The sequence below is a fragment of the Penicillium verhagenii genome, assembly GCF_028828195.1.
Source record: "Penicillium verhagenii strain IBT 33310 chromosome Unknown utg000003l_segment0_segment0, whole genome shotgun sequence".
NCBI classification, from domain to species: domain Eukaryota; kingdom Fungi; phylum Ascomycota; class Eurotiomycetes; order Eurotiales; family Aspergillaceae; genus Penicillium; species Penicillium verhagenii.
In genome coordinates, this window is record NW_026643167.1 from 1,117,930 (window position 1) to 1,137,603 (window position 19,674).

At 45.9% G+C, this 19,674-nt stretch overlaps 6 protein-coding genes across 6 annotated transcripts; 4 read left to right on the plus strand and 2 right to left on the minus strand.

Annotated features, from left to right (window-relative positions):
* Positions 1 to 455: 455 nt before the first annotated feature.
* On the plus strand, positions 456 to 1,817 carry N7466_001817 (F-box protein; the record flags this gene model as incomplete). Its single annotated transcript, XM_057161215.1, has 1 exon — positions 456 to 1,817. One exon carries the CDS (start codon positions 456 to 458, stop codon positions 1,815 to 1,817), a length of 1,362 nt encoding a protein of 453 aa, XP_057024500.1.
* A 662-nt stretch (positions 1,818 to 2,479) lies between these two features.
* Positions 2,480 to 2,968, plus strand: N7466_001818 (uncharacterized protein; the record flags this gene model as incomplete). Its single annotated transcript, XM_057161216.1, has 1 exon — positions 2,480 to 2,968. One exon carries the CDS (start codon positions 2,480 to 2,482, stop codon positions 2,966 to 2,968), a length of 489 nt encoding a protein of 162 aa, XP_057024501.1.
* Positions 2,969 to 4,663: 1,695 nt separating this feature from the next.
* N7466_001819 (T6SS phospholipase effector Tle1-like catalytic domain-containing protein) lies at positions 4,664 to 6,657 on the plus strand (the record flags this gene model as incomplete). The annotated part of the gene is made up of 2 exons (XM_057161217.1): positions 4,664 to 5,447; positions 5,522 to 6,657. 2 exons carry the CDS (start codon positions 4,664 to 4,666, stop codon positions 6,655 to 6,657), a joined length of 1,920 nt encoding a protein of 639 aa, XP_057024502.1.
* Positions 6,658 to 7,372: 715 nt separating this feature from the next.
* Positions 7,373 to 10,407, minus strand: N7466_001820 (ATP-binding protein; the record flags this gene model as incomplete). Its single annotated transcript, XM_057161218.1, has 4 exons — positions 7,373 to 8,148; positions 8,217 to 9,021; positions 9,088 to 10,324; positions 10,385 to 10,407. 4 exons carry the CDS (start codon positions 10,405 to 10,407, stop codon positions 7,373 to 7,375), a joined length of 2,841 nt encoding a protein of 946 aa, XP_057024503.1.
* A 1,148-nt stretch (positions 10,408 to 11,555) lies between these two features.
* On the plus strand, positions 11,556 to 13,693 carry N7466_001821 (uncharacterized protein; the record flags this gene model as incomplete). The annotated part of the gene is made up of 4 exons (XM_057161219.1): positions 11,556 to 12,050; positions 12,121 to 12,319; positions 12,382 to 12,720; positions 12,780 to 13,693. 4 exons carry the CDS (start codon positions 11,556 to 11,558, stop codon positions 13,691 to 13,693), a joined length of 1,947 nt encoding a protein of 648 aa, XP_057024504.1.
* Positions 13,694 to 16,331: 2,638 nt separating this feature from the next.
* N7466_001822 (Dyp-type peroxidase) lies at positions 16,332 to 18,189 on the minus strand (the record flags this gene model as incomplete). Its single annotated transcript, XM_057161220.1, has 7 exons — positions 16,332 to 16,585; positions 16,637 to 17,056; positions 17,108 to 17,202; positions 17,253 to 17,369; positions 17,425 to 17,514; positions 17,574 to 17,882; positions 17,942 to 18,189. The coding sequence occupies 7 exons, from the start codon at positions 18,187 to 18,189 to the stop codon at positions 16,332 to 16,334; spliced, it is 1,533 nt and encodes a 510-aa protein (XP_057024505.1).
* Positions 18,190 to 19,674: the final 1,485 nt, after the last annotated feature.

The following is a 19,674-nucleotide window of genomic DNA, read 5'->3' on the forward strand; positions in this document are numbered from 1 at the left end:
TTGTTTCCTTCATCCTACACATGTGCAGTCTACTTCAGTACCCAAAGGAATTTTGTATCTGATTTCTTCCATTTTCAAACATTCTTCAATCTTTCGTTTCAACATTGAAATGTTGTTTTGGCATTTATATATGATAGATAATAATTTATTTATATCATCGATACAAGATTCATATAAAGCGGCTTTTTCCATGGATTTAAATGGCTATTTGGAATGTACGTTCTACGTGTACTCTCTTTCAACCGCGCAGGAGGTATCAATGTTTGAGCCCTCACTTTTCCAACGTGCAGAAACATTGAATGTTTACACCAACCTCACCCGGCCAACATTTTGATCTTGAATCCTTTCCTTTCAATCTTTCTCCTTTTGACATTGTCCATTTTCTTCCTAACATTCTTTTCATCCATCGACGCTGTGCCTTTCTCTTAGCAAGTCGGACTTGCTTTCCCACGGCTATGCCTCTCTTGCATTATGACATTCTGTGTCTCATAGCTGACTACCTCGATGGAAAAGACCGTCGCCAGATGCTGCTTGTTTGCCGGCAGTGGTATTTGGACGCGTTTTTTAAAGCCTACGAGCGTGTTGAAGTTGAAGGCCACCAAGCCTACCGTCTAGCTCGTGCTGTCCAGAGAAACCCACAAATCGGACGCGCGATTCAATTCTTGACTCTTGAATGGTCATCAACCCGGGATAAAAAGAGTCGAAACAGTATCAAACCGTTCAAGAATACACTCCAGCAAGCAAGTCCTTCGAATAAATACAGGACAGAATGGGGAAAGGATCTAATGAAGGGAGATCCCGATGCCTGGTTTGCAATGCTGACGGTTTCACTCGAATCTGTCCGGGCACTTACGCTTGAGTTCAACGGCTCAGCAAAATACTTGTTAACTATTCTCGCTCGAGCTGCCGCCAGCGAACGACCTTTTGACTCCAACCCGATGTTGCGACGCTTGGAATGGGTCAGGATCCGAAATTGCAGCGAATTTGATGCTCCCTTGTCAACCATGCTTTTCCCACTCCTTGAATTCCCAGCTTTACGCGTTTTTTCCGCGGACGGAATATGTGAATGTCCAGACCAGGATTATTTTGAAAATAAGAGGCTTTCCACGAGAGCGTCTGGAATCAAGGGAATCAAGCAACTCTATCTTCGGCGATGTAATGCTAAGTTTGGATTGAAGGAGTTCATTGAATCAAGTATCTCCTTGGAGGTATTCGACTATCAACACCGGGACAAAGTCATCAGGGATGAACAAGGACACACATTTTGCCCCAATGCCCTTTACACAAGCCTATACACACAGAAGCACAGTCTTCGTGTCCTTCGTATCAACAACAATGGTGACACCAAGCCCGCAAAGGATTGGATTCCAGATGGGGAGGACATCAACTGGGGCGCCTTTGGGTCACTTGCTAGATTTCATCGTCTCCGTGAACTCAGAATTCCATGGCGCCCCCTCATGGGCTATGGAATGACTGGCTTACCAATGGTATCCTTGGTGGATATTCTCCCTTTTGGTCTTGAATATCTCCAGTTGGTCTATCACTGTAGGGAAGACTTGGGCCCCATGGTCGAAACTCTTGAAAATTTATTAACTCAGCGAGAAAGATTCCCAAACCTCAAAGTCCTCGAGATCCAGGATGGCTTTCCAGAATGGATGACGCGTTCGATGGGCTATAGCATGGTTTCAGTCTCCCTCTTTGTCATCGTACACACTGGACGACTTCATACTATGTGTGAGCAACTGGGTATCGATTTCAAATTAGTGCCGAGATTTACAAGAGACGAGCCCTTACCTTGGCCTTTAATTGAGGTCTAGAGGGTATGACAGCGAGGGAACATTGGCAACTGGCAATGAAGATTCGAACAAAACCACAAAGGATAAAATGAATCCTATTTGTCTGACAACAATGTGTGTGCTTTTAGTCTGATTATTGATCACGACCTATGATTGCAGGGATTTGAAGAATCTGGCCACGAATCAGAAGGAACCAGTGGGATGAGCCTGAGAAGCACTATGCCTCCAATTTTTGAAACTCACATGACTGCGGGTAGGTTCTTTGGCTAAGAATGAGGAAGTCTTGCCCATGTGGCTCCACGAAATTGATAATGGTGAAGCTGAAGTGAATTGGGGCTTTTAAGACCAACAACTACAGAGCAAACTGTATTGCTTCTCATCCAGTCCTCCATGATTATTTCAAAATTTTGTAAAAAAAAAAAAAAAAAAAAAAAAAAAAGTTTTAAAAAAAGAATAAAAACAAACCACAGATGATGAATACAGTATGGTGTAGGTTGAATACACCAAAAGTACGCCGACCACTTTTCGGGCCAGAACATTTTCCGGTGGTATTCATCAATCCGGGTTTCCCGCCACCTTCGTGTCAGCAGGAATTCTCTACCTAAAGTCAGGAGGACTTGCCTCTTCAAACGATCCAGGATCAACCATTCCAATAACAAGTTATTGATTGTTAATAAGTCCCAATGTCCCACTTTTACCCCACAGCCGAGTACGCCGAAGACCAACCTCTGGCGCGAACTATTCTCGCCACCCATGTCGCCAGCCGTGGCTTTCAGCTAGGCACGGCGCTTGGCTTAATAAGTTGTACTATTGAATCTGCGTTCAAACGTCGATCTCTTGCCATGCCTCTTCTCCTCCGCTCGGCGGGTACCGGAAGTATCATCGGCGCCGGAATATCAGCAGCTGGGATGGTTGCCAGAATGTGGGGTCGAGAGGATATTGAGTGGAGTGATCGCAGTTGGAGATTGCGATATAATATAGGGCAGTTGGCAATGGATAACTGGAGTGAGCCGGGAGCAGTCATGGGTGCTCTTGCAGTGACTTTGCAGAGGCGGCCAGTGGCCATATTAGGGGGTTGGCGCGGAGTCGTTGGCGGGGCGGGAATCGGGTCCTTGGCTGGTGTGATTGGGTGTATCCTTTTCACTGAAGGATTCCAGCACAAGAGTAAATAATGTTGTAGCTTACCGGGGACATGAACATGTAAATCTTTCTTGTATTTGGCTTGGATGGATGAAGATAGTACCTGTATCTTCATTTGAATAGGATCTGGGTACTGAGTAGTGGGTACATTACCTACTCGGTACCTATCTCCAGTACTGAGCTTTTGTCAGTATTTTATTTTTACAGCGCTGAACATAATGGAGTTCAAAAACTAATATGATTTTGAATTACTCGTAATTTACTTTCTGCCGGTCGGAAAGGGGATGTGACCCGGTGGCCTCTATCGGCCGCCGCATCACGTGATCGTAATAGGCATCCTGAGTCCTGACTCCTGAGTCCTGACAAACTGTCAGGTGACGTAGCTATAGTTACATGGGCCCGGTGTGGCGACCGGGTTAGGGAAGCGGTGAACCTGGTTTGAATTGCCCGTTCTTGGTGTTCCTTCTTATCCTGAACTTCCCTTTACCAAGCATCTATTACCAAATCATTATCTGTCCCAAGTTCAAACTGTTCCATCTACAGTTCATTACATTTCATCTCTGTAGTTCGAGTCCAGTTCAACGGTAACAATGCTTGCTGTCTATTTCACACTTGGGTATTCTACTTAAAACCGATATCTTTCCGTGCTTTGAGTTCCTTACCCTACTTCCAGGTTGCGAAACAGCGGGCATATCCATGTTCCCATGTCAAGGAATTCTTTTCCTTCTGTCTCTGGGCTACACGCGTTGCGTAAACTGTAATCCTCAAAGCACTAGTCCTGTTTAATGCATGTGTGATGTGTGTGATTTTCTCCCCCTTTACTACGTGCCTGGGCCCTGCGGTCTTTTTCGTCACATGAATTCCCCGAGAAGAAAAATTCAATACCTAGTATCTGAAGTACTGATCTTGTGTACTTGGGTATCAAGTGCGTACGTAGTAGTACGTAAACTTCAGGGTTGGATACATCCAGGGCTACTCCCTACTACCTAACTAGGACCTAGAGGTACCTACTCTGCCCGGAACTTTAGCTGCGCGCCGCGCATGCATGTGCCGCTCTTTAGTTATACTCACCACTCTGATCCAGTGGGCTAACTGAATCACATACTCGGTACCGGGTCGTTCAGACTGGCTCAGTGGCTGTGACAAATCATACCTCGAGCTCGACGCGCCTTCCTAGTCGTTTCTTTTGTCACAACTCAGCCAGCCACCCCCAATTATTTCTGCAAGGTGGGGAACGCGTTATTTCCACGTGTGATATACCCGCATGAAGACTAAACTTATCTATGCCGAGCAAATACACGCTTCTATTGGCTTGACAAAAAAACTTGCAAAGCTGAACGATATGGAAAGCTGAAAAGTCGAACATGGCTTGCAGCCGGATTTTGCCTGAAACTGCATCTTGAGTCAGTCCGGCCGACTAAAACGAGAGCTGAGCGTCGACAGCTTCCCATTTGAGATGGATACGAGGCAACATTGGGCATTCGGAGCGAGAGAATTCGGGCCTTTCTTGACATCTAGAACCCTCGAGCGGCGAATCTTGGGAAAGGATGGATGGTCCATGCCCCTTTCGAGGGGTTGAAGATATGTACTGCGATCTCAGCATGAAGATATAAATTTGGCCAAGGACGTTAATACTAGGTGCTATTTTCGGATCGTGAACACTGATTTTCCAAAGCTCATTCTTCAAAGGCCAACCTCAAGTTCTTCCAAGCTTGAAAATAGCCACCATGGTTCACAACGGATCTGCTAAGAAGTCTACCGGTCACGCAGATAGCGAATTTGATTTCCAGCAGCGGCATAAACAAGACAGGGAGCGCAAACCTAGACCCAAGCGCATCATTATTTGCTGTGATGGTACCTGGCAGTCGTCAGTCTCGGGAGAAAAGAACGTCCCCTCCAACGTCACACGCCTCTGCCGCGCCATAAATCCTATCGGAACCGATGCCGAGGGAAACGAATTCCAGCAGATTGTCTGGTACGACTCTGGCATTGGGAGCACGTCCTCGCTCTTACTTGGTACCATTCACGAGGGTGCTACTGGCTCCGGATTTGAAGGAAATGTCATTGAAGCATACAATTATTGTGTGCTGAACTGGAATCCTGGTGACCAGATTATGGCCTTTGGTTTCTCCCGAGGCGCTTTTACTGCCCGTTCAATCGCTGGAGTTATTACCGACATTGGACTCTGCAATAAGGCGGACCTCAACAAGTTCCCTGAGCTTTGGAAAAACTACAAGACCTTCAAAACCAACAAGGACAACAAGGGCAAGCGGTTTTTCCACAGCAAGAGTTGGTTTGAATGGATGTGGGGAACGGCAGATATCACTCAGGGCGCTGGTGATGCGAAATCGGGTGATGACTGGGCTCAGAAAGGCTCGAGGGCAGTGGAAGTGGTTGGTGTTTATGACACTGTTGGTGCTATCGGGATGCCAGAGGTCGCTGGGGTCAAAATACCTCAATGGCTCAGTTGGAAGGAGAACCCTGAGTGGCAGAGTGTGGGCCTCTCGACGCGTAAGTTGATATCTCGGGGTTTCTAGTTTTTTTTTTTCACGCAAGTCTTCATCGCTAACATGATATTTCTGTAGATATAAAATACGCTTTCCAGGCCCTTGCTATCGATGAACAACGCAAGGCATTCGAGCCCACCCTGTTCTTTGTGCCCCCTCAGAAGGATGGTACCAAGGAGGAACTCCTGAAGAACGCAGTCAAGGAAAATAAGGAAGCTTACGAGAAAAATTTGCAGAAAGCCAAGAAACTAAAGACTCCAAAGAAAGAAACCAAAGCAGGAAAGAGGGCTAAACTCCCGACCGATGCCTCAATCAATGAGATCGCTGGTGAAGTCAATGCCCTCGCTCTGAAATGGAACGATTCTCTTCGACATCTCATAAACTACCAAGACAGATCGAAAAAACCTACTGAGCTCGTACAAGTTTGGTTTCCAGGATATCATATCAACGTTGGCGGAGGTGCATCCGAGACTATGCACAACAAGGGAAATATGGAAGAAATGTCAAACATCGCTTATTCCTGGATGCTGGATCAACTGAAGAAACACTTATCTCTCAACGAAGCGCATATTAATCAAGAGTACGATCTTCGCGAAGCGAACTTCCGGATCGAGAATAAAAAGCGGTTGGATTGGAACATAATGACAAAAGATGAAACTTGGGGAACATGGGCCTTGCGCAGGTCATTTGAGGTTGCCTCAGCAATTAGACACCCTCTGACTGCTGGCCCAGTCCCTCCTTTTGAAGAAAATCGGTCCTACGACTGGGGAACTGCTGCAATGGAGGACAGCTACAGCAAGATGTACTGGCTGAATGGAAAGCATGTCCGCACGCCAGGCCGATATGCTTATGTGGCTGGCGACCGAAGCAAGTCTCTGGGCGAAACCTTCGAATACATCCACCCCGTTGTCAAGTACAGATTTGATCAAGCTCGTTTGAAACACAAGGACGATTCGTGCGATGAAGGTAGATTGTGCGAAGGCGGGCCTATGTTCAAGCGTCGATTGGTGAACAAAAATGGTTCTAAGCCCCATTTTGTGTGGAATTTGACATATGACTCCGATCCCTCCGATGTTATCACGTTAAAGGAATGGCCTCTTGGGGGAGGGGACTGTTATGAGCGAAAGGCCATTGGTAAAATCCAAAATGCGATGGACTGGGTCGGCCAAATGGATGATGCTATGAAAGTTGGTTCCAAGGCGAGCCACAATTAGCTCCAGCGACGTTGATTTGCCAACTGGCACTTCAGTACAATCCATAGTGGAATAATCGTTCCCCCTGGCCCCAAGGTTGATTATTTGTTGACGTTCTCAAGCCGCTTGGTGCTACTCCCATCAAATTGTCTCATTGAAATACAAGTTGAAATGTACGTGCTTGTTAAATATTCCTCATCTATCTTTGTTTAAATACCAAGTATGAACGTGATAGTGCTAGTGTAACCCCGAGTTCCAACGCCGTTCTGTATGTTGGAAAGACCTCTCAGGGGAGCCCAGTCATGTATACATACACTCACACTTCTATTATCGGAGGCTAAAACCCTACCTAGTATTAGATAAGCTAAATTAGTTTGAACCAACTTTCCATCAATTTAATGCTCGGTTTGGAATGAGTGAAGTACTGAGACCAGCGGTAGAACTTGCTGCCTTGCACGGTCTGCGGGGGTGTAGCACGGTCAAAGGCCAGGTGAATGACGAACGAGATACTTGACCCGTTTTGGGATCCAAAGATTTGATAATTTTTGCAATCTAGTTCCAGTCATTGACCTCGCTGGGCTGAATGTAGCCTGTTTTCAATGTTCTCTATCTGAACCCGGATGAATAAACATTTGAACCATGACATCCATTAATTCCCCAAATTCTCAGATTGAATTTGCCACGCTTGTTTGTTCATCTTAAGCTTACATACATATACCAAGTACCACACAGTACTCTATTTGTTGTGCCGCTTGGCCTTTCTCTTCTCTTTCATCTTCTTCAGCTTTAGCTCCATCTCCAACTCTTTGATCTTGTCGGAATCATCATCCGAACAAGATTCGTCATCTTCTTCCTGTGATCTGTTGTCCTCTGGATCCATTGCTTCGCTGTTGCTACCGAAGCTATCGTCGGAGCCGCTAAGGCTGTCCTGATCAATGCTTCGCCGCCGAGTGGACCTTCGGTGATCCGCGCGCGACCCATCTCGCGGATTCTTGAACTGTTTACGAGGAGAACTGCTGTCCTTCCGGATCTCAGATCTTCTAGCCAACTCCCCGTATGTATCAACGTCGGGTAGGTCGTAAATCTCACTAATGTAATCATCAAAGTGAGCTGCCAGCTTGGCGACTTTTCGAAAGTGGCGGACCCGCAAAATTGGTCTTGGTCTCTTTTTGGCACCAGATTCTTGGTATTCCCAGTTTGCAAGTGCGATGGCTGTCTGGAATGCATTTTTGATTTGTCTCCCATTCCAACGCCGGCTTGGTTTGTGGGCATTACGCTGCCAAAGGTCGTCTGCAAACTTCTCGATCTCTTTTTCTTCGATGTCAATGTTCAGGGGACCGCTCTTCAGTCGCTGCAGGTTCTTTTGCCAGATTTGCTTGACCTCTCCCTTTCCTAGCTGTGGGTAGTACAGGCAAATGTGGATACGAGATCTGAAAGCCTCATCAAACTCGCCAACTCGATTTGTTGTCAAAATGATCACCCCGGAGAAATATTCGAGTACCCTTAGGAATACTGCGATTGTTGAATTAGTCTCACTTGCTTTCCTCTCTTCCAGTCTCAAGAATATCAATGATACGTACCGGAAACCAAGCTATTTCTCTTGATATCCCCACGTTCGCGCTTTGCCAAGAAAACATCGGCCTCGTCCAGGAGAAGCACGCACCTCCACCTATCTGCCAAGTTGCAGAATGATTCAAGATTATTTTCTGCATCGGTCGCATTGGTTCCAATATCGCCACATGTGATAGGTAAGATTGGTCGCTTCAATTTGGCCGCGATACATTCTGCTGTTGAAGTTTTGCCCACCCCAGGTGCGCCATGAAGCAGGATTATCAACCCCTTGCCCTTTGCAGGAACGACGTCCATACTGAACTGATTTTGTGGGCCTCTATCACCAGTAAACTCTAAAGCAGACTGCTGGAACTGGTTTGTTACAAGTGCCTGGAGGATGGTTTTGTGATTTTCGGGGAGCACGAGATCTTCAATCTTAGCCCAGCCGTCTTTTCCTCTGCTAGCAATCAAGTCCTTCAGAAAGTTGATATTGAAGGCAGCCCATCGATGATCCAATAGTGAGTAGCCATAGACTCGAGGGGGTAATAGCAAGAGATCCTCGTCAGAAAAGGCGTTAGTGGCAATAGAGCGACTGTTCAGTTGATTGGTAGAGTCCAGAAACACCTGGTACCTGGCCTGTTCAAATACCGAGTCGTCAAAGACATCAGTGATGACTATGTCACCGTCAAATGCCAAGAAATCAACACACTCTCGCATGTCCATCGCAGTGGGAGATGTCAGAATTGCGCCACCGGCACGGAAGCTAAAGTAGTAGTAAGTTTCCTTAAAATGCTGTAACGCGGCTTCCTGGTCTATAATGATCTCTCCATGTATCTAAAAAAAGGAAAATGACAGAGACAGTCAGTACTTAGCAAATCAAGTTTCGAGATTGGGACATACCTCTGTTGAATTGATCTTCCAATTTTTGTAGCGCGAGGATACAAAGTTTGACTCTTGAATTGTAGAACCAGAGTACATGGTATGTGTGGAATGCATATTGTGCTTCCGAGAAACCAATTCGAGAAAACGCGACCCCCGAGTCAGTAGATCTTTTTGAATCTGAAGTTTTTCTGCTTCAAAATCAAAATGCCGCAGCGGAAGGGAGAAGACGGATCTCTCCCCAGAATAGGGCGAAACGACAAATCTTTTCGCTCTTGGGGCAATTGCATAGCCATCTGAATCGAGATAGAACGCATCGATTATGAAATTTGTTCTTTCAGCGCCAGAGAATCTGACAGAATCACAGACTTTTTCATCGTTCTCCGAATCCGAATCCCAGTTTCGGTCTTTAACGGGATCAAACGACGATTTTCGTGACTTATCAAAGCATACTCTTCCACCGGTAACACTCAAGATTCGAAAGGCTTGTCTTCGACTTGCATCATTATCAGGGCAAAGAGAGGTCAAATCACCGGGTTTGAAGAAAAGCCAAAGATGTTCAAAGGCAATTTGGTCAACAGATTCGGATTTAATCCGACGCTTCATGTCAAATATGTCTTTCATGTCTGTATCCATAAACTCAACCAGACAGCGCAATTCGTCCCGCTCCCTTGCTTTCAGGATAGCGAGTTCATTCCGGTTTTTGGGGCCCTGTTCAATTGGTCCCTGTTCAATGCGCTCACTAGTAGCAGTTCCATGAATCCGGATCTTGCTATCGTCAGATTCATGCAATAAATGCCCAATAGTGGCATCTGCCTCTGCGCTTTGCAATTCGGCCTTTTCTAAAGCCTCACGAATCTCTGACTCAAACTCCACTAAGCATTTGAAAGGTCGAACCAAAACATTCTGCGCCTCCCTAAAAGTTATTTCTGTGCATTCCTCTAGAATACGCAAGAGGAAAATCGAGTTAATCGCCAACCGGTATGGCTTGAAAATTTGATTTGAAGCTTCAGGGCTTGGATTGATGGCAATCGACTGGTTTTTCACTCGTTTTGCTTCCGATATGGTGCTTCCGTTGCCTCTCGTGGCAGTGAGGAGAACACTCTGATGAGTATCGACGGTTTTCTCTTTCTTGACCTTCCGCCACTTTTCAGGGGCCAACCGTGTGATTTTTATTTCCTGCCAGACAATTGGCTCTTCTTCACTTCTGGCTTTGCTTTCCTCCGCTGAAGAGCCTGGCTCACGCTGAGCATCCTTGCTATATGGAAGCCCCTGTTAGGTCTCTTCTAGATTTTGGGTTGAAGATTTAAACACGAACCTTGGTCCTGATATGGATTCCATACTCTTGGCTAGAAGACATGAATAAGTACACATGTGCAAAATACCATGGTTTTTTTTTGGTTGACAGTTTCCGGTATTTGGGCTTCACGACTCACGATCTTCAACATTCGTAGAATCAGGTGGAGATTCCTGGGGTTTTGAGTATGTCGCCTGCTCCGCCTTTTTCACATCAGTTCCTGTTTTGTCCATGTGCACTGTTGGGATATTCTCGTTGGTGGTCATCGTGCTATCACTTGGTGGGAACTTCATTTGGCGTAGAAGATATCACCTGTATATGTTACTTTCGAAGTGATTGATTTTAAGCAATGAGAATGACTCAGTGGTTCTAGGAGCGAGTGAGCGATTTAAATAATTGACAGGGTCACGGGTGGGGGCCGGCTACAATGAAAAAAAAAGAAATATCATAGTATCCTTGTGAGTTCGGTAAGTAGCATCCTGCATAATAGTCAAGTCGTATTATGAAAATGAAGTTGGCATATCTTCCTTGCCTCTTTGAGGGGTAAGATTGACTAGTCTCAACATGGGCAGTAAATCATTATCATCAGTAAGAAAAAGCAAAAGGATTGGGGGGAAGAAAGCCAAGAGAACTGTGCGTAAGCAGGGCTTATTTTTGTAACAGTTTCACCAATCATCACAAGACAACAGATTACGATGGCTGAGAATATGCATGCATGAATCCTTTCCCCCTCCCTGGTCCCTGGATTATTCATATCATTACATTGAATAGTTGGTCAGAATATGCGTTCAGGCCACCGGAATCAAGAGCAACCAAATGTCAAAGCACGCTTTCCGTCCACCGGGGCCATAAGTATTCATCAGCTGAGGCTCTTGGGTGGCTCAAGGCTGTGCACGCATCTTCTAGTGCTTGGAGTTACTGATTAATCAGATTGAGATAAATCAACCTTGGAACAGAACACACCCAAGAGCAGGCCTTATTGTCCTCCCAAATTGTTTTTTTTTATTCATGGTTGAGCTGTCTCAAGTCCATTTCCTTCAGCGACTTTGATAGGTTTTGCGCGATCGAAGCAGGTTTTTGGTGAAACCTTGGGGAAAAAGAGAGAATTACTTACAACTGCCCCATACATAAAATATCATCAGCGCTATACGACACAACTCAAGCGCTCAGACACGACTCATTCAACGTTATCATGGTAGACTCCCCTACGGTCAAGGGTCGTCCATCGAACCATGGACTGGGTACTTTGGTTGGAGGATACATGCGCAGAAAAATACAACGAGGCGTGCATCCTGCTTTCGATGCTTTCAGATCTGAGGAGCTCGCTTTGTTTACCCGCGTTTTGGTGGAAGTTCTGACAATCTCCAGAAATGATTTGAGTGTCGAGGCCACACACGAACGCGAAAGATTCCAGGCCGCCTTGGTCGCTTATGGAAAAACCATCGATGGTGCAAAATTCCGGACGGATCTTATCATTTCCGACCAGCATACTTGGGAAGATGTCCTGGCGGAAGTTAATAAAGCCTCAGAAGTATACAACTCCGACTCACGGGCTTGGAATAAGATAAGGAAAGGATTCCACAAATTTGGTGACAACAACAAAGCATTTGATTCTTGGCTTGGCCTGTTACCTTCTGGATCAGACTGGTCATCTGTACTCAGTGGAGGTCTAAAGCTCATAGTGAGGGTTTGTATCCACCCCTTCAAATGTTTCATCAATCCTTGAAAATACAAGATTAAAACTAACTTCACAAAAGGCCTCTGCTCGGTTGGCCGATATGCGCCAAGAAATATTGAGTGCCTTGACTGAGATCCCCTCACTACTCACATGCATTAATCGTGTTTTGAAGATATTCGAAACATCCGAAGAACTGCGCCAATGGGCCTTGGAGCTCTACATTAGCACGATCGGGATTCTTCACCATATTGTAAACTGGTATTCGCAGAATTCAATAGGTATCTTGACTATCCTCGTTTGATTAGAAATGTCTTTGTTTTATCCTGACCTTTCCTTACAGTCAAAGCTGCCAAGGCCGTTCTTAAGCAGGAATCTTATGGCATGAAGCTGAGTTCTCTGATACAAGATCTACGAGAGAAATCTACTCGTTTTGACAAATCAGCTCAAATTTCGTCATTTGAAATGGGCAAAGAAACGAACATGATACTCTTAGCTCATGATATTCAATCCCGCGATGATCAGGAGATTCTCGTTGGGCGTTTGGACCAGATTCAGCTTAAAACCACGGACAATCAGCGCGAAGTCAATTTGATGAAAGCTCAAATCTCGAATCTGACAGAAGCGATATGTCGCAATTTTCTGGCGGGCAACGGCCGAGTGGATTTCAAGACGCGTCAAGGTTTGTGGCCAACATTTTTAGTTTATCTCTCATTATCAATCCCTGTTAACAACTCACAGTTAGGGGCCCCATTCTCCCTGCCAGCAATGCGGCTATCCGTCAAAGGACATTAAAACGTACAGTTCATTTGTCAAACCAATCCCTTGCATGGCTGGAGGCTAATTCTCAGAGAGCAGAGTACTTGAAAGCAAGAGATGACTGCCTTGAAGCCTTGAATTATGACAACTTGATCATCGCCCGGGATATTTCAACCAGTCTACGAGAGGTCTGGAGGATTTCCCGAATTGAGCAAGACCGAATAGCCACGATCATACAATCAACCAAGCTTAGTACCTGGATCATTACGTCCAACTCCTCAGCGCTATTTATCAACTGCAACTCTTCCGGCGATGAGAGGGTCTCGTCATTCACATTTGCGAAACTGGTGGAATCTATCACCGCATACGATAATCACCAGGTAATAGCTCTTTCATTTTTTTGTGGGGCGCATCGTCGCCGTGAAGATCGAGATACAGGAGTAGTTGGTCTCATGCGAAGCTTGATCTCGCAACTTCTAATCGCATACCCCGAATTCAGTCTGAAAACACTCGATCAAATACCAAAAATACAGCTCGCGGATGTCAGTGCCCTATGCCAAGTTTTTCATCGCCTTATTCATGAGCTTCCTTCTGATACTCTGGTTTTCTGCATCATCGAATCAGTCACAACTTTTGAAACTGGCACCGCGCTCCTTGAAGAAAGTATTTTGACGGTGTCGAAACTGGTTGAAATCGTCCAAGAAACGGATAAATACAGTTGTATTTTCAAGCTTCTATTTTCAAGTCCTCGGAACAGTCAAACTTTGCATAAGCTGATGCCAGATCGAACGAGTGACGTTGTTTGGATTCCAAACCGGGTTCAGGCTTCAGGGGGGTTCACATTCGCGAAATGGCAAGCAGATGTTGGTGAGAGGATGGACTGGCTAAACCAATAGATAGCATTACCTTTGAACCTTGAAGGCTATTCCATTTTTTCAAACCAATCTTGGAACCAGGATTGAAAGAGCGCTCCTCTGAAGTGATTTAACTAGGGGTTTAATCTAAACGGTCACTTGAGTCTCATGCTCACGTGTCACACGGGTTACGTGATGCACTAATCCCAATCGGGGCGCGTTGATGCCCTAATCTGCCTGAATCTGCCTCGGGCAGCAAAACAGCTCTAGACCGCTTTCTTTCACCGTTTTCGAAGATCTCACCGCCTTCTAACAGCCTTGCTACCTGATCCCCCAGGCACCAAAACCTTAATACCTAGATCTTCAGGCTATGACATGAAAAATTGTTACTAAAATAATATACTAGTAACTTTATATTGATCCGTAGTTAAGGAAACAACATGCAGGCAGAAATTCTAGCTATGTAACCTCTTCTCAAGTCCTTTTTCAAGTACATTCTTAAGTTCATTAAAAGATTACATGACCACTTTTTCTGCCAGCCCCCCCTTGGCAGGAAAATAAAACATCCCGATTAGGCTTAGCACGTCATATGACCTGTGTTTACTATCAATCATCCTCCAGTACTGATTTAGAACACCCGAAAAGTAGTAGTCGTACCTGTCATGACCTTTTTGCAAGGTTTCTGGGTTTTTTGAGGCGAAATTATCCGACATGCTTACAGAGTTTGCTTAATTGATTGATACAGGAATTTTCTTTTGTACATTATTTACCACTATTTAAATGTGCGTTAGTGGAGATTTAGAATCTGCATGCAAGGGATGGTAATGTAAGCTGTATGATGCCGGAAATTTGAAGAACAGTTTATCCGAACACTTGACACCCCTTTAAAACCCCCGCCCGGGCTCTCCTGTTCAGCCTTCCTTCCAGAGAACTCCGAAAACGTCCTCTTAGCCTCCATTCTGATAAGACACCAGGTAGACACATGTTGAGTGTGGCTGCATGATGTTGGTCAGGTGGCGGTGATGATTAAGTTGGACGAGTTGTCTCCCTTTCTCTTGTGCGGAGAAAGGTAAAACACCTGGCAAAAGTGGTCAATGCTTTGGGGTACGTGCCCATACGTGCCCCACGGCGAACAAATGTCTTGTGCTCTACTGGAGTAGCGCCAGCTAGGGACTTCGTCCTCTGCACTCGGTTGCGAAACATCACCAGCCGCGACCAGTGCGGTGATAAAAACTGGAAATTGGAAAACATGTGCTCTGTTGGAGTAGTGACAGCTGAGGGTGAGCGAATCAGCCCCTCAGCATCCAAAGGGCGAGCGAATCAGCCCCTTTGTAAACGGTCGCGAAACATCACCCACCCGCGGCCAGCGCGGCGAAATAACTGGAGATAATCAATTGTGCTCTGTTGGAGTAACGACAGTTAGTAGGGACGACGTCCTTTACACACTTGTCGCGAAACATCACCCACCCGCGGCCAGCGCGGCGAAACAACTGGAGATAATTAATTGTGCTCTGTTGGAGTAACGACAGTTAGTAGGGACGACGTCCTTTACACACTTGTCGTGAAACATCATCCAATCTGATCACCCACGAATAGAATACTGGCATTTTTCAGGCGTGTCAGATGTGATTCAGGAGTTGTGGTTTGAATTTGATTGGCATCCACAGCACTCTGGAAAACATCACGTCGAGGCTGGATGTTGAGTACAAGGCAGCAAGAGGGTGAAGCCCTGTATTCATTCTCGCTACTGCCATGGAAAGTCATTTAAATGTTAGGAAAATTCGTGTTTCGCAGTGTGTCGACTATGTTCACTCCCCTGAGTGTACCTACTAGTCAGAGGCACCTGCACTTCTTTTTTTTACTCCTTCATCGAGGAGGTTTTTTTGTTGAGGCCATGTTCGATTTCTGGATCAGCTGTTCTATGGCCTCTTCAGCGTTTGTTGAGAATAATGTGGAATATTCTCGATGGCTGCTGAAGATTTCATACGATTGCTGCTCTGGCTTCTGATCATGACTTTTGGCGCTCTGTTTTAATCAACGATCTGCGGTCGCATATTGAGAATTCCAGAGGTGCTGCGGCCTTTCTCGCCACTATCCAGCGATTGAAGGAATCGTGTCACCGGCTCTTGAATCGATTTTTTGCTGCGTCCTCTCGTGTATCATATTATGGCTTGTAACTTGTGGTGTCCTGTTTGTTTTGATGGCCTGCGACATGTAACTTCCTGTTCTTTGTTGTCTTGAGTTGGATTTTGAAGGAATGCTGACTCGATATCAGAGCCATACCTCTCCATGCTCCTCACCATAGCTTCTCTCTAAATAAGACTTTATTTCATTGGGCTCTCTTTCATCATATGACTAGTCTATTCCTAGTGAAAATCCAGCGGTAGACACCAAATACAGGTGTGTACCAGATGTACTCTAGACTTATTCACTCACCATCCAAGCTCAAATACAACTGACTGAATGATTTGTTACGTGAAGTGAAATTTCATTTGACTGACAACTGCATGTGGATTCAATGTTTTTCAACAACGCCATTGTTGCCCACAACTCTACTGGGTACTATGTACTAAGATCTGTCAAACATTTCAAATGTTTCAAATTGGTCAAAGTCCGAACCTCAAAAGTACTATGTATATTGGAACAAGTCATTGATATATCAGTAAGAACCATGTTCCCTCTATACACTATTGCAGAACCAGTGCAGACCTCGGATGGACGGGGTAAAGAAATATTCACCACCCCGCTGGTCCACCCAAGGACTGGTACCAAGTTCAAGCTTGTGTGTCTTCTCCGGATCCAATCCGTCGTATAAACTGATGTGACCCTCAGGATGATCTTTGCGCTGTCTCTGGTTGATAAATGGATCCATTCCAGGGCCATCCTGGTGCGTTCTCTTCTTGGACGTCGGGAAAACGCTGTTGCTTGCCCATCCTTTACAATTGTCAACAATGCTTAAATTGAGTGGTAAAAAGGGGGACTTACGGGTCATGAGGAAATTGAAGCCATCCCGAATATCGCTCTGATAGCAGGTGAAGTAAATACCACGGCTTCTGAGTGTCTTTTCCGTCTCGTCGGCTCCAAGCTCGGGGCCAAAAGTGATACCACGGCGCAGGATTACGCTAGCATCTTCCTTATCAGGCTCCTGATCTGGCTCCTCGTCACTGTCGACTTCCTCATCCGGAGGGTTCTCAGGACCGGGCACCTGTGGATCGGTAAATTGCCCGGCCACGAGGTCATCGTCATACTTTCCAAGATCGCGCTTGTGATCGGCTCTGGGGCGCATCTTGCGGGCGTGGGCGGCAAAGGGGCAACCCAAAATGCTCTGCTTAGGTCGGAAATCGAAATCGTTTCTTGTTGCCATACTTGGGTCATCCTTGTCGGGTGTCAAAGCCACGGGCGCGCCTAAGCGATATTAACGTTATGCGTATGGCAAGGAAGATAACATCGACATACCACTCTTCCAGCGTCCCATCATATGAGCTGCCAATTTCTCGGCGCCGTTATCTCCCTGATAATTGGGGATCTTGCTTGCGGCTTCCTTGACGAACCTAAGAAGCGTAAGTGGGAATTTCATGGTCGGTATAAATGGGAGCCATACTTGTTGAACTCGGGAACCTTCTCGTCCATCTGGCGGAAAACCAGGAAACTGCCTTCATAAGACCAAGGCGGCATTTTGTGCTGTCTCGGATCGCCGTCGTGACCAACGAAGATATATCTGACTATGTCAGCTTACATGAATTCAAATAATTCCAAGCTTCAAGATGTCTTACCCTGGAGGGCACGAAAGCGGCTCGTTTTTCTTGGGCTCGGGATCAAGGCCCTGGATCTGAGGTTGCGAAATGTGATCTTCGAATCCGAAGCTGCATCATCAATCAGAAAAGCGCCTTATGTGTGTTTCAATGACGAAACCAGAACTTACTGCTCTCTGCCGCGAAGCTCTCCTGGTCGACGCTGTCCATGTTTCGCGACCACCAACTCGAGACTTCTCTTGTTGAAATCTCTCAAGTGGAAGTTGGTTTCAAGTTTCGCAATGCCATCGTTCAGGTTCTGATCGCTTGAAGCAGCCACAATAAAGACCAAGTCACAGCGCCAACTGTCATCATCTTTGGCGGAGTTGTGTCCAGGCGGAGGTTTGAATTCCGGAAGTAGTCTTTCGGGGGCATCAGCACCCTCGAAAACGAGGTCGCTGTACATGCCCTTCTCGAACAAGCCGTCATCAAGCTCGGCTCTGCCCAACTGGTTGTTTTTGAATTTTGTATTAGCATGGGTATCTTCAAATTGCTCGACCCATCAATCTCGGGAATCGAAAACTTCAAATATACCTTTTGTAGCCCCTTCTGGCTGAATGCAACATTCACACCCGACATGTGAACCTTTCTGGGAACACCTGCATCTTGGGCAGCTTTGATATTTGCTAGGCGGGCTTCGCAATCCAAACCGGTGGTGATGTTGCTGATATAGTCTCTGAGATCATTGCGGAATCTTCGTATGTCGGTAATCTTGTAGAAGAGGTAGGACTCAAACTCCTTTGGCATGCGTGGCCAGATGCCACCCTGGATGTTGCTTTTATTCACAGGATTGAGAGTCATCACTGCAATCTTCTTTTGAACGATTTTTTGGAAGAAATGATTTGATGGAAACTCATGAGGAGAGCTGGGAGTTTTTATGCTTCTCTCCCGACCAACAGTATCTTCTAAAGTTTTTTTCCCCGTGCTTCGATTGGACCACACAAGATGTCCAATGACAACACCTCAATTCCAATCACGGATCCCGACTTGATAGATTCCATCTATCAATTCTCGCTTCACTTTCCTTCTACACATACCGATCTGTGAGGTCACCATTAACACAGCCTGTTTGAGCTTCTCGCTGATGGTAAGCGGGTCTCATGCCGCCCCAGCCGGCTTGTGTAGATCTGGTTTGCCATTGGAATTGTAGGGGCAGGATCATGCCAAGGCGATGGTGTACGAACTAGTAAATGAACCCCTCAGCAGTGGATGAAGAAACACCAAAGTTCGAGCTATCGTCTCTGTACCCACTAATACCATCAAATCAAATCTTCGACAATGTTAATGTACAGTGGCAGTGGAAACCCACTATTTCAAATGCTCATTTAACCCTCGCCCATTGCTCAATTCACTAGGCTGAAAGGTGGAGCTGAAGCCAACTAATTTTTTTTCCGACAGATGATGTCCGAATTTTTTTAGAGTTGAGCGTCATCCAGATGTCTGATTGGGCAATTCGCGATGGTGCAGTGTAGATAAAGACGAACACAGTAATAACTACTAAACTACTACTAGTAATAACCTTGGAAAGTCCCAAGTTGCCAAGTGAAAAGTCACACCGAAGAAGGTTCCGGACCGCTGGCACGGGCCCGCCCTTGTGGGTCTGGACTCCCATCGCTTACCCCCGGGCATGATCTTTGTTGAGAATCGAGATACTGCGATCTGCAAAATAAGATCAAATCAGGATACACTGACTACGAAACAATTGTCGTTGATTCGATCCGTTCCAAATGACGACCTGGCGTTCAAAGGCCCAGCAAGTGGCGGTATCTGAGACACACGTGGGTCATTATGCAATAGAAAGTGCCGATCCAGCGCCGGATCATGTTGGCGTTTTCTCCCCGGGGAGTAGATCGGCGAGCCGAGTCAACATCAAGGAATTTCGTGCCGTGCAGGGGCCTCAGTCTTGCACTCTATTCGGATGTGTTGTCTACGGTCAAAGTCCGATCATTCTCAACCATGGAATGTTATTGGTTCAATATTACGGATAAGGGTGCTATCACCTTGAGTGACATTTCATGATTATTACATAATTCTGCTAAGGTTGGGACATCTGGAGGCATACGACCTCGGGATGATGTCAAATGAAACAGGTGCCCCCTGAAAATGCACATGTCTGCACAGAATTCGGGAGTTAAATGTATGTACGCTTCAAATCTGGAACCTTGAAAGGGAGGCGCGTCGATTGAAGGGGGTTTTAACCTGTGGTGCATACATGCATGTATGTATATGTTC